The following is a 16,859-nucleotide window of genomic DNA, read 5'->3' as shown; positions in this document are numbered from 1 at the left end:
CATTTAACTCGGCGGCCATCTTTGAAACGCCTCTCGGGCATCCTGGGCAGCTCCTATCTCTTTGAATGGGGAAACATCAAATTCTCCAAAACTGTTCGCCAACCTTACGATTAAATTTCATATTTGAAATCACCAATGAAATCTAACAACAACCGGTTCATAAATTTAGTTTCTAAACGCTTGAATCATGACAAAAAAACTGTATTTTTCAGGCTGGATCAAGCTCATGCGCAGACCTAAATTCACGTCTCTTCGGAGGCACGCGTCTGACTGTTTCTATAGAAACCGATGATTCTAACTGCCGCTGAACTGACACGATGACTTTACCAGTTGGCGATTGGCTCTTATTTAGAAGGCGGGACTTATTCCGCCATATTGCGCCTTACACTTTCTCCCATTCAAAACAATACGAGTGACACGTCTTGTGTTATTCTATAGTCTTTGACAAAATTTGCCACCAAAAAAGTCATTCGGTTTAACCAAAATTTCGGGTTTACCGAATTAAATTTTTGGTTATACCAAATGATGATATTTTCATGCTGATATCTAGCTAGCTAGTTAGTTAGCTTGCTAGTTATCTAGCAAAATGACAATCCAACATTTTATATTCAGTACAAGTTTTTAAAATATTACAACATTTTCCATGTTTTATAGCGGTTGTCCCGAATGACCTGATGTTTCGGGACATGCGTATGATGAAGTGAAAACATTAATTGTTTAAAGAGTTAAAAGAGAGTTAGTTACTATCCTTCATGACCATGTGGTCCTTTGCAGGTGTCTTAATGATGTCACATCCTGTCACAAGATATTGACCGCATGACTTGACACAAAATGGTCCCTTTATATTGGTTACTCCAAATGACATCAATGAAATTCATTTTTCCGGACATTCTTTCTCATAACAAAGCAATGACTTCTACACATAATTTTAATACTATTTTGCACTATGTTGATATACGCTGTTATAAAATCATGCAGAAAAATATATACATTTATTACATTTTAAGATATTTTAATCACAAATAAAGTGGCCTTTGGACGGTTAAACCAAATGACTTTTTGACACTTGAAAATCTTTAAAATACATTTATATGTAGCAAAATATAATTAAAACCTTTTTGGTTCAATAAGAGATCTAGTTGTACTACCTTACATACTTTGGATGTCATATCTTGTTTTTTTTAACATTATTTAGGCCTTTGGACAAAAAAAAAAAAAAAAGACCCATCACGTCATTGACCCATATTTAAAAAAATCGGACTATTATTTAATATGTCAGGCTTTACAGGGTTAAAACCAGGTTAAAATTTATCTTAATTTTGCAGTTAAACTCTTCCCTGAAATTGTCATAATAATCATGTAATTTTGTTATATATATAAAAAAAGAAAATATTTTTCACTAGTGCTTTTGGATTCTGCTGTGTATCAGCCACTCTAACAGGTAAAACAGGATTATTATGACACCCTTCAAGATAACAACACTTGTCAGATCTAAAGGTCTTGGCGGCACATCCCAAACATTTCGGTGAAACTGTCATGAAATTGCTAAATGCAGATTCTTGAGGCCTTTGGGTTGTTAATGTGCACAGGACAAAATGGATTTTAATTGCTGTTTAGCAATGGGGGTGACAGAAAAAAGCAGTTAAGTGGAGGAGGAAGAAAAGAGGAGGAGAGAAACAGAGGGGAGGCGAGTTTTAAAGAGACTCTTCTGGATTAATTCCCTTACAAGCTGTTTGGTGACTGAGTTGGAATAGTACAGGACTTACTAGTGACAGGACAAACAGAGAGAGACCTGCAGGAGACCACACATCAAGACAAATGAGCTGACAGCATCTGTAACATTACTGTAAGTCTCCATTAGTAGCAGATTTTTTATGGATATCATAGACCTATCTCTATATATCTATAGCTCAGGTAAGGAGATTGAGATTGTCTGATGTTTTACTGAGAGATTATGTGTTTTACTTGAGTGTGTGATATTGATGGATGTGTTCCAGTTCTCTGTGTCTGTTTATATTATACTGTCTATGATTATATTTCATGAGCAGTGTCTATGTAGGGTTGCTATAAGGCATTATTTATCACATGCATTTCTTTGAGAACTGCCTTTTTCTTCTTTGCAGATTTGTTTTCTATATGAATTGTGCTTTTGTGCAGCTGTTGAAGTTATGATTAAGGACTTTTTTTGACAGTGGTTGACAACAAGTTACTACATGATTTGCTGGTGGACATTGTTATTAACACTGCATTTAAAGACTGGAATACCCTTGTGAAAAGGAAGTGTGCTTAATTGTACTGAATGTTCACTTGTAGTGTACTTCAAATCTTAAAAGTATATATATATTTTAAAACCTGTACAGACAAAATTATATTAATGAAATAAAAAGGCCACTTGCTCTTAAAGAGATTGACTGTTTCTTAACTCACTTAAGTGCACTTTTAAAAAGTACACTTTGTAATAATGCCAAATGAAACGTTTTTACACATTAAATCATTATTTTTTTTAAATAATCTTTTGTGGTGCTCTAAAGAAGTACACTTATTTTGATGTGTTGACTAACATACTAAAGCAAGTTTACATGATTATAATTTTAAAGGTATTATTCAATATTACATTTGAAGTTAATATATTTAACATAATAACTCACAACTTAATCACTGCAAGTTACAAATATTGTAATTACAAATATATTTAAATACATGACATACAAGTATATTGTAGTTTACCAGAAATGCTTGTCAGTACATTCAGCAGTACACTTAAATCAGTTATCAAAGAATTTATTATGAAATTAAATATAACAATGTACTAAAGTATGTTCTTAAGTATGTAAAAATATAAATATAATATAAATTTAAACTAAAACATTACATTCAGTTTGCATATTGTTAGTGTATTAGTAATAGTTATAGTGTATTACTTCTGTAATAAGTGTTCTTTTTAAACATATGCTAAAGTTTACTTCTTCTTCACAGGGGTAGTTGTACCTCTCAGATATTCTTTTTGCCATAATTCTGTAGCATTTCACAGTAAGTTTGGTGTTTTTAAATGTTGTGACTGCAACAGCCACTGTTTTGCTCAGCCATTTGCTGTTCCAGATGAAGATCCAGATGGTTCTTTACTAGACTAGAGTTGGTTGTTTAATACTATTTTATGGATTCAGCAGAAGGCGAATTAAACTGCATTGTGTGTCTCTGACTTAAAGTTCTGCCTTCGTTCGAACCCAACAATCAGGCTAATCAAGTGGATTTAGACTGGAAGATAAACCGAGATGAAGTGAGGATTGAGAGAGACTGGGGAAACGGCTTCATGCTGTTCTCAACTGCTGCCATCTGTCTTGCTTTCTAAGCTCATGACACGCATGATCTTACTGCACACACATTCACGCGAGCACACGACCTGTGTGAGAGGGGTCTAAAACACAATGTATTTAATTAATAGGATATTCTTGCTGTATATGTGTGGGTGAAGTCAAATGAACTTATATTGTTTAGTATTGAGGTCAAAGGCACTTTGGTTTCTTTTTGGTTTCAAGTGGTATTTGAATCAGAATATATATAACATTCAGGGTTTAAAATTCAGAAGAATTGGCTCCTTTTAAATTTACAAGAAGAAATTTGATTTTATTTAATTGGCCACACTCAGCATGACATGAATTGAAATGACAGTAAGAGGAATGTACTCAATTGCATATATATATATAATATCTATACTAACTATCTACGAACTCAAGCCCAATTTATACTTCTAACAGCAAACAGGAAGTATAAGGCAAACAGGAACAGAGCAAATAGAGTGAAAACGTAAACAGAATATACATGTTACATATATACAGTGTGTATATGTATATGTGTATTATATATATCTTACATTTTTGATTCATCAAAATATCCACCATTAGCAGCTATCTAACCTAAGCTGGGTTCTAATTGGTTCATTGTATTCTAATCTTAACTGGCAATCAATTGTTGAAGCTATTAAGGTGTGCTGACCCAAAAAACTTTTACAAACCTGGGCCAAGTTTAAATCAGTAACCTGCATCACTGCTGGCAAAGGGGCATGTCTGACTTTGACATGTATATTCTCATTATTATGTAATCAAAATGATTATTGCTGGTCTTCAATGATAATGTCAAGTTACTGTAATGTATTTGCACCAAAAATGATAAGGATTTATGCTGATGTCGTCCAAAACCACACTTTGCCTGGGGTGTTTCCAAACTTTTGGAGGGCAGTGTATATTTGAATATATTGATTATATATTGATGTTTGGCTCTATTTTGCAAACATGTTGCAGTACATTTTTTGGAAAATAAAAAAGAAAAATTCTTCCACCGAGATCAGAGTCAGTAAATATAACAATATAAATAATCTATAATTACAATATGTGACCCCGGACCACAAAACCCGTCAAAGATATTTTTTTTTGAAATTGTGATTTATACATCATCTGAAAATTGAATAAATAAGCTTTCCATTGATGTATAGGACAATATTTGGCCGAGATACAACTATTTGAAAATTTGCAATCTGGTTGCAAAAAATCTAAATTTTGAGAAAATCACCTTTAAAGTTGTCCAAATAAAGTCCTTATCAATGTATATTCACTTACAAAAATATATATTTTTTAGATATTTACGGTAGAAAATTTACAAAATATCTTCATGGAACATGATCTTTACTTAATATCCTAATGATTTTTGGCATAAAAGAAAAAATAATAATAATAATTTTGACCCATACAATCTATTGTTGGCTATTGCTACAAATATACCCCTGCGACTTGTGACTGGTTTTGTGGTCCAGGGTCACATATAAATTAAATACAACAGCTTAAAACATTGATTATTAATATACTGTAATGTTTCTAGAATTTCCCCACAGCCTATGTTTTTTATATGAGAACATGTTTAGTTTATAGGCCTACTGAAAAATAAAATATATTGAAAACTACAGCATTTCATTGAATTTTTTATTTATTTAATTCAAACTCAGCAGCTGCACAGGAATTTAAAAGACTCTCTCGGTTTGAGTTTTACTTGCGTATGCACTGAACATTGCGATAAATTCATTAGTGAAGCTCAAGCTCCCTTCTTGTCACACTCAGCTGTGTTCTTCTCATGAAACTCAGTCCAGCCCCCTGCCAGCTATCCCAAGCACTTAATTAATCCAATTAATGGCAAAGTTCAGCAAGTAGAAGATACAGCACAGACTGAATACACTCTCTCAAACAGACACGATCACCTGCTAATCCTCTGTAGACCCTTGATGACGACTCCTTTCTTGAGTTATCCTCATTAAGAGAGACTCTGACGTACACACATCCACTTGTGCGTGTGGAAATGTTTGTCCTTTATTAATTCAAACAACTTAAACTGATCATCCCACACATCCCAAACTAAGCATTCTTCAGTGGTTATTTGCAGAACTCAAGTGGAGCAACCTTGAAACCTTCTTTGGAGCTCTTGATATTACATTACAGGTTCTTCAGATCAATCTATGGTTTTGCTGGGGTTCTTTGAAGCTTCAGTTCATTGGTGATTTTTAGAAGAACTAGAGAATAAAAACCTCTTTGAGGATGATGATCTTATAATGGATTTCCTGTGGCATCAGGCTGTCAAACCCCTTCAGTTATAGCTGGTTCCTTTATTTTTATGAAGAAAATAGTAGTCGGGCTGTGTTATGGTAGAAAAATGTTGCTGTGCCATTTATAACGTTGTTCCTTGTGGTTAACAACAGTAAATTGCAATTTGTCATAGTAACCCTTTTAAAAGTATGCTAAAGTATGCTAAAACTCCTTCATACGGTACCTACAGAATGAACTACATCAACAGGGTTATTCTTCAAGAACATTAATCCATTGAACTGCAGACAAAGCCCTACATTTTCTTTCTTACAGGATAGCTGATCAGTTCTGTAAAACAAAAAAGGTATTTCAAGGTTTAATGTTTCAAAGGTTTAACCAAGGTCTTCCGAAAACTTACAATCATCAGGAATGACAAGAGTTTTCTTTTGTTTTGTTTTTCTTAGCTGCTCTGAATGGACAAGAGACGGATCATCAGACGGATTACTTGTAAATACACATGGTCTCTGAACGGCTGATGACCTTGGAGAGGAGGAGGCTTGAAAAGACACAGTAAGCAGCAAGAGACAGTTTTACAGGATTTAGAAGACAAGGACAAATACAATCCTGTAAAACAGACTAAAGAAGCAGAGAGATACAGATCCAGAAGCTCTAAACATCAAATAACTGAAGGATAAGCCTGAAAAAATTTGATCAGTTCAGCTGTATTTATTCAACAAATATGCATCCAACGAGCTCTACAGCAAGACTGAGGACGGGTGAATGGATTTCCTCATTCTTTTTCTTCTTTGCCATCTGTCTTTCCGTATGTGCTGGGACTGGAATGCCAGGTTCAGACTACAACCCTCATCCTCGTTTCATTTGTACCCCCATTCCCGCTGATGCCGATCCCGGGTGTTTCCCCACAGCAGGTGGCCCAGCTGGCCCCACTACAGGACACCACGGTGGACCTAATGGGAACAGCAACGGCTGGTGGGGAATGTCCGAGGAGGCAAAAGCAACAATCCTGCACCTGCGGGAGAGTTTGGTGCAGCAGAAAGAAACCATCCTGGACCAGAGGGAGACTATCCGAGAGCTCACTGCCAAACTGAACCTGTGTGAGGGCTTCAACCGTGGAATGGGCAGCCATGACGACCACCCACACCACACACCTGCACACCTGGCTCACCACGCCCACCACGCCTACCCGACAACACCTGACACTGCACACCTTGGGTGGGTGCCGCCGGATGGTCACCACGGCAGTCATGGAATGGAGCCGGGTCACTATGGGGATGGGTTCGGAGGACATCATCGCGGGAAAGCCTCGCTGAGCGAGAAGCATGTCACGGGGGAGATTCCTTCAGCCTCGTCTACACCGGAGCAGATGAGCAGGATGCTTCAGTCCCTAAAGGAGCGGCTAGAGAGCCTGCAGGTAAAGTCAGATTTATTTATACAGCACTTTATATAATACAAATTGTTTCAAAGCAAATACACAGTAATAAACAGCAAAATAACAAAATTCAGTCACCTGATAGAGTTTGGGTTCCTTGCCACTGTCGCCTCTAATATTCATCAATATTATTGATTTGACTGTACTGACACTATTGGATGGGAAATGAACTGAGCTGGGATGTATTTCCCAAAGCCAACTATGGTCGCAAATTCCGTCGTTACCAATAGAGTTCAATGGAACTTGCGACCATAGTTGGCTAACGATGCTTTTGGGAAACGCACCCCTGGACGATTACATCACTGTTTTCCACAGAGCTGCTTTATCTGAATTAAACTCATTTCATATTCGATGATCTTTACAATGGAACTGACTCAAAACTGAACTGACCTCAGATGAACAATGACACTATTTTCCTTTTAGAGAAGTAAGAGTGTCATTGCTCATCTGCTCCGGCATGGACGAGGGTAAAGGAATCTCCCCTGTGATAAGGTCCTCGCTCAGCAAGGTTTTTTAACTTTGACAAATAATAGTTAGATAATATCTAAATAAGTATTCAAATGTACTTTTAAGCATAAAATCAAGATTTTTGTACACTTCAGACTGTTAGGTTTATGTTTGCATTTCTTGATTTCCGTGCCTTTGTTCCCTATGTTCCCGCTTTCCATTTGTTGTTATGGCTACTCAATTGACTTAGTTAGATTAGTTGACTTACTTAGTTGATTGTATCCCTCAGTTTTATCTGTTCTTTGACCAATCCCAAGCAGTGTCCCACATTTCATTTATGTCTGTAGGCTATTTCTTTTATATAATACTAAAAAATGCGATCAACGCTTAAAAATTCATTTAGGCAGCCGCAATGTTCTAGCTTGAGCAGGAAATAACCAGTCAATGCATTCGCAGAGATGGATTTTTTGCACAGTCAAAGGAATCAGTGTGCACTTCATCAAAACTTTTTAAATACAGCTATACCAGCCAGGACTTCTTCTAGACATCTACTGGATAACATCTTGATTAAACCTGCCAGATCTAACAAAAACACTGTTGGAAAACACTTTTAATTTCTGTTAAGCTTGTGTATTTTTGTTAAAGCTGTTCAATTATTAAGCAATGTGTTTTCTTTGACTCATTTTCCCTGAATATAGTTGCTGTTAAAAATGGAAGTAAAAGAGAGATGCATGTTATTCAGTTCATTATTATATGTAGTAGGCTGAATAGGTCAGATTTTGAAATATTAATTTCTAAAGTCATACACCAGATTTGAGAACATATAAAAACAAAATAATCTTTAGAGTAATTGTATATAGTTGGAAAATAAAAAACATGTTGAAAAGCAAAACTTTTTCAAGTCCTGTCATCTTAAATTCTAATGCAATGAAACAGCCATTGGCAGGGGGTGCTGCAGCACCCTCAGCACCACTAGTTCCCGCGGCCATGCGTGGAGAAGTTCAGCTTAGCCACCTGGTGTCCTAAAGTGACCTTGAAGACACTTTCTTGAGTGGGCTGGATGACCATCTTTTCCAACTGCTGCCAGTGGAAGCTACCACCTGCATGCTGGCACAATACAAAGATTATGCTCTTTGGCTAAGTGGCTCGCCCTTCACAGTTGACAAGATGGAAGAGGAGGATGTCGTCACTTAGCCACAGCCTACCCAGCCCACTTCCATCATCCTGTCACCACCCATCCTTGTTCCAGTGACCCCACTTGCCTCGGAATTTCACCCTAGGAATTTCACCCCTTACCCACTCCTACTCATGCTCGACACGAACCCAGATCCACTGCCACGGGACCTAAAGCCTGAGCCTACCACAGACCCCAAAAACAAGCTGAGTCTGACCAGGTGTGTTAGTCGGCCCAAATGTTCATCCATGAGCCTCAGCAACTGTTCATTCCAGAGCCAGAACCTGCACTCTTGACCTTCAGGGACATCGAACCAGAGCCCACTGCAGACCCAGAGACTGACTCTGTTGAGTCTGACCAGGTGTGTGAGCCGGTATTCATGGTCATCCCTGAGGGAGTGCTGGTTGAGTTTGATATCGTGGAGAGTTCCATTAATCATCCTCCATCCTCCTTGATTCCCTGATCCCAGCCTACTTTCAAGCCCAGTCTCCGCCACTGTTCCCACCCAGCTCCAAGTCTCTAACTGACAGCATCAAGTCTCCTTTGTTGCTGCTGGCCTCCGAGCCCTGGGCTCCACCTTGGCCTGTAGAACCATCGGCTCCACCTTAGCTTAGCAGTCATCACTTGTGCTTCAGACTTCCAGATCTCCACCTACGCCTTGTCCCTCCAGCCCTTTGGCTCCACCGGACTCTTCCTTGCCTCTGGGTCACTGCTGTCCTCACACCCACCAACTATGCCCCAGTCTGCAGAGCCCCCATCTCAACCTTGACTCTGCAAGCCTGCGGTTCCGCCTCGGCCTTCCAGTCCATCGGTGTCACCCTGGGTCTTCATCTCCTCAACTTTATCTGGGTCTCCTCCTTTCCCGGCTCAACCTCAGTTTGGCAGGCTCCTGGCTCCACCCTCGCTCTTCTCTCCATCGGTTCTGCCTTGGGCCTTTGTCTTGGCACTGCTATTGGCCACTCCTTGGCTCCTCCCTTATCTTCTCCCTAGCTTCTCTCTCTATTGTATCCTCCCTGGCTCCTCCCTCTGTCAACTCCCCCATGGACTCTTCATCAAATGGACCTTTTTTCTTTGTTTGCCCCCACCCCCACCACCACTAAGGTGTGCCTTCCGGGACATGGGAGTAATGTTTATATTTGCATTTTTTTTGTGTGTGTTATCTGTATGCCTTTTGTTCCCTATGTTCCTGCTTTTCATTTGTCATTGATTGATTATTTGATTTCCTCCTCAGTTACCCTGTGTATTTATAGCCTTCAGTTTTAGTTGCTCTTTGTCCGTTCTCATTGGTAATATGGTGGTTTGCTTACATTTGCTAGTTTATCCTGTTCATTTTGGTTTTTGAATTATTGTAATTAAAAGATACTGCTGCACATAGATCCTGCCTTAAATCATCCTTGCTTTAACCCTTGTTGATACGTACATCTACTGGCCATTATTATCATAACATGATTTTGATGGTAAAGATAAGAAATGTACATGTAAATAAGATCGAAAATGAGATCCAAATAACCCAAATCTCTAAAGAAGTGCATAACTTTATTGTCGCTACTTCAAATTAGCGTTATATCATTTCATTAAAAAAGAAAATGCTACACCTTTACTACTAAAGCCAACAGCCAATACCAAAGTGCATAATTTTATTAAAACTACTTCATGGAAGTTAGTGTTATAACATTTCATTCAACAACAAAAAAGATACACTCTTACTATTCCCGCTTAAAAAATTACGGCAAACAACCAATGTGTGACCATATTTGAACTGCCTGTCAAAGTGAAATGAAACTGACGGGACACTGTTTCTCTTGCTTTTAAACATTGAGGGAGCGTGTTTCATTAGGATAATGAAAGTCATCTTGTCAATTTAAATATTATATGAGGTGAGATGTTTTGAGCAGTTACCAACATCAGCAGCATATACTACCACACTGTGCTGACCTTTGCTTAGACTGCTGTGATTGTGTTTGCAGACAAGAAACACTTCCACCAGCTATGCAAGTTCTCTGAAGGATCTTCTGCAGAGGAAGATCAATGCTCTAGAACAACAGATGCAACACCATTCTGCATCGCTAACCAGTGCCGGTCACAGTGACCACGAGGATGATGATGATGATGATGGTCACCATGTCGACGATCATGACCACAGCCATCACGAGGACAGCCATGATGACAGAGACCACGACAGCCACAACGATCATGATGATCCTCACGATGAAAGCCACCATAGTGATCACCATGATGATGATCACCATGACGACGATCACCATGATGACAACAGCCATGACAATGGACACCAAGACAACGGTCACCCTGACAATGAGGTTTCTGAACATGGCTTTGAGAGGTTGTCGTCTTATAACCTAAAAGGCCACAATGAAGCACAGGGTGGAGTGCACAGCAAACTGGACGCGGTTCTGAGTCAACTGCAGCACAGGCTTACTGACACTGGTAAGAGCGCGGTAAAAGAACACACTAGTTACTTCTCATCTTGAGCATTTAAATGACCAGGCTGGAGAATCCAAATAAAACTTAAGCTTGGCCAGTTTTGGTCCTTAGCTGTTTCTAGATTGTTCACCAGCTGGATAATGGACCTGATAGAGCACCTTGATCAAGATGATTAGGATTGGTAGACCACCTTTGATGGGCAACAAGTCAGTTACCTTGTTCTAAACTAATATGAGCTGTTTTTACCTCTAACCAGTGTGCGATCAAATCAGAGGGGGAATATTTGAAAGTCATCATTGAAATTTTAAAGCTGATGTCCGTAACTTAGCTAGTAGGCTATATCGTGTGTGAGGTGGGTCATTTATAGCCTTTTCTCACAGCAGCTGCAATAATTAAACTTATCATTTGGATGGCGGATTGTATGATATGACAAATTAATGTTAGAGATTAGACTGTAAAGAAATTGAAATCTACAGGTAACGCTAATACACACTTAATACACAATCACGCAATGCTGATGTTGTTAAAATTAACAATTTGAGAACAAAGTATAACAATAATCATAATCTGAGCTAAGTGATCAATAGATTTAATCACCATTGGCAGCGCAAATTATTGCAATGCTTTTTTTCCCCTTAGTTGGTCAGAACAAAAGTGGCAGACATGTTTCTTACTTGTACAGATGACATTTTCTGGGGAAAATTCTTACTTCAAGACTACAATCTGTGATTCCGAATTACAGTATCCACACTGGTGCAATGACTGACAGCAAACATTTGATTCATCCGTGTTGTCGTGCCGATGCGCAACCCACGTAAAGATGATAATTCCACAAACAACTGCAATTGCAGGTTTCAAACAGAGATGGCGACAAAGATGCAAAACTTACGGACTGCAGCTCTAATGTAGGTATTTAGACTATGTAGAAGTAGTGTAATTCATTTAAAATGAACAGTAAAAATACAGAAAATACTTGCTTAAAATGAATTAACTAAATTAAATATATTTTAACAATTAAACTATTGACTATAACTTACAGGTCCCATGAGGTATTAAAATAGGCTGTCAAACATTTTGAACACATTTCAGAAATCTATCTTGACAAATTTGTATTATCTTCATTTCATCTTAGTCCATTGGCTGGTTAGTCACTTTAGACAGGTTGCAACTTTTTAAAGTCAGTTACATAAAAAGATAGCTTAAGATAATTTAAAACCAAAAAGTAAGACTAACTACTACTTGATCAAACCAGATTTTAAGTCAAACTTATAAGTTTTAGTGTTTTACAAAGCTGCTTGCAAAGCTGAAAATAAAACCTGTAAAACAAGATCAAATGAAAATCTGTTTTGGTCTCAGCTACTGCATTGCGCAGACTATTGCTGTGTCCGAAAGCTTGGGCAGCTGACTTGTTGCCTCTGTAGGCAGTGTTTGTGCATGAAGGCATCTCACGAAACTGATTTTGGACAGACTTCTGAGGCAGCGTAATGGTTTAATGATCTACAACTAAATAGAGTGAGCTTTGGTGATAACTAAGTGAAAATTGAATAGGCTACAATAGCAATTTCTCTCTAGAAATGACATCAAATGTTAAAAAAGTTGGTCAGAAATAATTTACACAAACTGACCAACCAACCGCAACTTAAAGACGCCATCTTTATTTTTTTTTTAGCTCAGATGTCACAGAATGGAACACACAGGATTGTGGGATACCAAAGGCAGTAAAGGATACATCTGTGCTTCCTTCACAAATCGATCAGATGAATGTACAGTATCTCAGGAGACAGGAAGTGAAGCTAACATTGGACTCAGATGTGTCTTGATGCCTTCCTACCTGAGAAAGCATGCTCTGAATGCAGCATTTTTCAGCTTTCAGACTCAGCCTATAGTTAATCTTGTGTCATGTCGAGGATGACAATAGCTAGTAAAACTGTTGACCTGAAATGTATAAACATTAGACTTAAAGTTATAACATTATTAATCCAAGTACTTGCCGTTGCACTCAGAATATGTAATGCATGTTTTAATATAATGATAGGAAAAAGTACATCGCCATCTACTGTCAGAAATTAGAAATGCATCCCATCTGACCAGGAAAGGAAACTCTGCTCTCTGCCTCTAATGCAAACCTTGACACTGATTATCAAATCCACAGGTTCTAGAAAGAAAAGCACATCCACTGAAGCTTTCCAGATCGGCTTCCCCCTGCGAACCAACTACATGTACGGTCGTGTGAAGCGCACTCTGCTGCACGAGATCTTCTCCTTCACGCTGTGTTTGTGGATAAAGGCTGGAATCGGGCCTGGACTTGGAACGCCCTTCTCCTACTCTGTCCCAGGCCAGGCCAATGAGCTGGTGCTCATTGAGTGGGGCAACAACCCGATGGAGCTGCTCATCGATGACAGAGTGAGTGAAAGTGTAAAAAGTGACCAAAAAAGTATTATTATCTGGCAACAGTTAGCTGGCGTGTTTTGTTTATGCCCTTTAAGCTGCAACGCTGTTCTTGAATTAAAATTGTGAATGACACGTACCCTAGTCTCAATCAGAGTTTTAAAGGGACAGTTCCCCCAAAAATGAAAATTCTGTAATTTACTCACCCTCAAGTTGTGAACTTGGTATTTTTTTCAAAAATGGCCGATTGTTTCGCTAGATAAGACTCTTATTCCTCGTCTGGTATTGTTTAAAGCCCTTTGAAGCTGCACTGAAACTAATTTTGACCTTCAACCGTTTGGAAGCCATTGAAGTCCACTATAAGGAGAATAATCCTGGAATGTTTTCATCAAAAACCTTAATTTCTTTTTGACTGATGAAAGAAAGACATCTTGGATGACATGGGGGTGAGTAAATTATCAGGAAAATGTTATTTGAAAGTGGACCAATCCTTTAACTGTCCAGTTAGACAGCTCTGTTAAATATTATTCTATAATATCTAGGTATTAAATAAAAGTAAAAAAATCTGGTGGGAATTTCAGTTGATCCAGTAGGATCTTATTTGAATCTTAGATGATTCTTTGAATCCCATTTGGATCACTGTGTTTAAATTATGAAATAAATTCCAAAAAGGACCCCAGTTCACATTTCTTAAGGATTTTTTTTTTTTTAATAAGACAAATTAAGGACATATGGTGAAATTAGTAGCGGCCTTTGCTCACTTGAAACTGGCCTCGTAAACAGAAGGGGCCTCTGCTTGCCCCCCACCATCACGGAAATGAATAGAAAACAAAAATGCCACCAAAATGAATAAAAATGATCCCCCAAAATTCAAGATACATGGGGAAAAAATGCCCTTATATGAGTTATTGTTTGTAATAGTTATAACAGGATGTAGAGTGCTGTTTTCCCAAATATCAGCACGATTGCAAATGTAATAGCCTATTGATTTCATACAACAGTTCAATAAACATGAAGCTAATGTTAGGTAACTTTCATTTTAGACTTAGAACATTGTCTATTTTTGTCTCTATTTCACAAACAAAAATAGTTCCAAACAAATCCACAGAGCCATTGTGTGTCTCTGAGAAACATGGTGATGTTTCGATACTGACTGAATCCGTGTTTTGAATGAATCTTTTGACTGAATGATGGAGGGCTTCCAAATGTTTCTTTGAAACGGGCCACCGAATTGCAAAGGCTGCCTCTGGGTGAAATAAGAGAAGCACAACAGAAAATAAAATGTTTATTAAGAGAATTCTGTGTTTAATAGAGGACATTGTCTTGCCTCGGGTTCACAGGCTGTTCCTCTACCCCTCTCGCTGAGTGATGGTAAATGGCACCATGTGTGTGTGACGTGGTCAACACGAGACGGCCTGTGGGAGGCCTATCAGGATGGAGTGAAGAGAGGGTCAGGTGAAAACCTGTCCCCCTGGCATCCCATCAAACCTGGCGGGGTCTTCATACTGGGGCAGGAACAGGTAACATGCAAGCACAACATACAGTACAATCAGCTAAAGTCATATTTCTCCCTTGACTTGAGCCATTAGACAAACCACCAAGAACACATTACTAACGGCATGGCAACACCCTAAGCCTGGTTTCTCCCAAGTTTTTTTTCTCTCCATTTTAACACCTATTTGCCACTTGTTTGCCACCTGATGTCACCTGATGGAGTTTGGGTTCTTTGCCGCTGTCGCCTTTGGCCTGCTTAGTTGGGGACACTTGACATTTGATATTCAATAGTATTCTTGACATTTATTCAATAATGCTTCTGATCTGCCTGCATTGACACTATTTTTTAAAGAGCTGCTGTGCAGCCAAATTATGTACCAGTTATCAATGTAAAGCTGCTTTGACACAATCTACATTGTAAAAAGCGCTATATAAATAAAGATGACTTGACTTGACTTGTCCCTGGCATTGTGGCAAAAGAACTGATACTTAATTAAACTCCTGTGAGAAAAGAAAGTGCTCTTGAAGTGTGCTTAAAATCTTAGTATATATATATAAAAAAAAGTAATGATAAATTACTTACAGATAATATAATTTGATTCAAATCAAATGCCACTTAAGTGCACTCAAAGAGAGACACTTCATGGCTGTTTCTTTACACAATTAAGTACACTGGTCCCGCTATATATTAAGTGGCCTTAACTACTATGTACTTGAATCAAAAAATAAGTACAGTTTACTTATTGGGTTCATATTGAATTGCAAAACACCTTTGCTGCTATTGAGGTGGGATACGGGTAAGATTAGGGAAAGCTTTGGTGGTATGGGTAGGATTAAGGGAAGGGGTAAGGGTTAAGGGATGGATCAACAGTGGAATTATAAATGTAATTACAGAAATTAATTACAGATGTAATTACATGCAGGTGTTTTTAAAATATTAGTACAATGTAAAAACGTGTATGTACACAATAAGTGAATTGTATTAAATGATTAATTTAAACGTAAGTACATCGTAGTTAGGGCCACTTAATACAAAGTGGGTCCAGTGCACTTAAAAAGTGCACTTTGTAATGTCAAATATATAATATATAAATATACACATGACAAACAAGATTCATTAAAATATATTTGAGTTTAGCATAAATGTTTGTCAGTACATTCAGCAGTAAGTTATGAGATTACATACAAATATGTACTTAAGTCCTACTTAAGTGGGTCAAAAATGCACTCTAAAGTTCAGCTAATTGTATTTAATATAAATATATATTTACATAATTCATTTTAATTCAGTTGCAATTAAAATGCAGTTGTGTCAGAAAACATTACATTCAGTTCACACTTAAGTATATTCTTTTAAAATGTATTATTTCTGTTATAAGTACACTTTTTAAAAGTATGCTACTTCTTTTTCACAAGATCACAAGTCATATACCAGGAGACTTCATGCTAATGAATAAGCCAACAAAGTTGTACTCATGAAGTTGACTTTATGAATAAAGACATAAGATGTTGAAGTAAGATGCAGCATCTGTTTGGTGTTGCTAATATAATATCACCAAATCTTCCATCCATGTTTTCCCAGGACACACTGGGAGGTCGTTTTGATGCGACGCAGGCGTTTGTTGGAGAAATCTCAGACGTGCAGATGTGGTCTCATGTTCTCACACCACATGATGTCTACAGCCTGGCTTCATGTGGTGGTCATATGACCGGTGACATCATCGCCTGGTCAGAGTCAGTAGTGGAGCTGCATGGTGGGGTCACCAAATACCCCTTTGACCCCTGTCATTAAGAGTAAAGAATCACGGTGCAAAAGGACAATCCATTTACAAATATCAGAGTGCAAAATGTTTTAAAATAAGCTTGTTTTGAAGCACTCTGATGATTTGTCACCTGG

General features: G+C 38.1%; 1 protein-coding gene across 1 annotated transcript; it reads left to right on the top strand.

Annotated features, from left to right (window-relative positions):
* The first annotated feature begins 6,408 nt into the window (after positions 1-6,408).
* si:dkey-283b15.2 (neuronal pentraxin-1) lies at positions 6,409-16,754 on the top strand. The gene is made up of 5 exons (XM_067392047.1): positions 6,409-6,999; positions 10,606-11,089; positions 13,233-13,483; positions 14,809-14,988; positions 16,545-16,754. The coding sequence occupies exons 1-5, from the start codon at positions 6,409-6,411 to the stop codon at positions 16,752-16,754; spliced, it is 1,716 nt and encodes a 571-aa protein (XP_067248148.1).
* The last annotated feature ends 105 nt before the right edge of the window (positions 16,755-16,859 follow it).

Source organism: Chanodichthys erythropterus, chromosome 2 (genome assembly GCF_024489055.1).
Source record: "Chanodichthys erythropterus isolate Z2021 chromosome 2, ASM2448905v1, whole genome shotgun sequence".
NCBI lineage: Eukaryota > Metazoa > Chordata > Actinopteri > Cypriniformes > Xenocyprididae > Chanodichthys > Chanodichthys erythropterus.
This window is presented reverse-complemented; position numbering and strand designations above follow the sequence as displayed.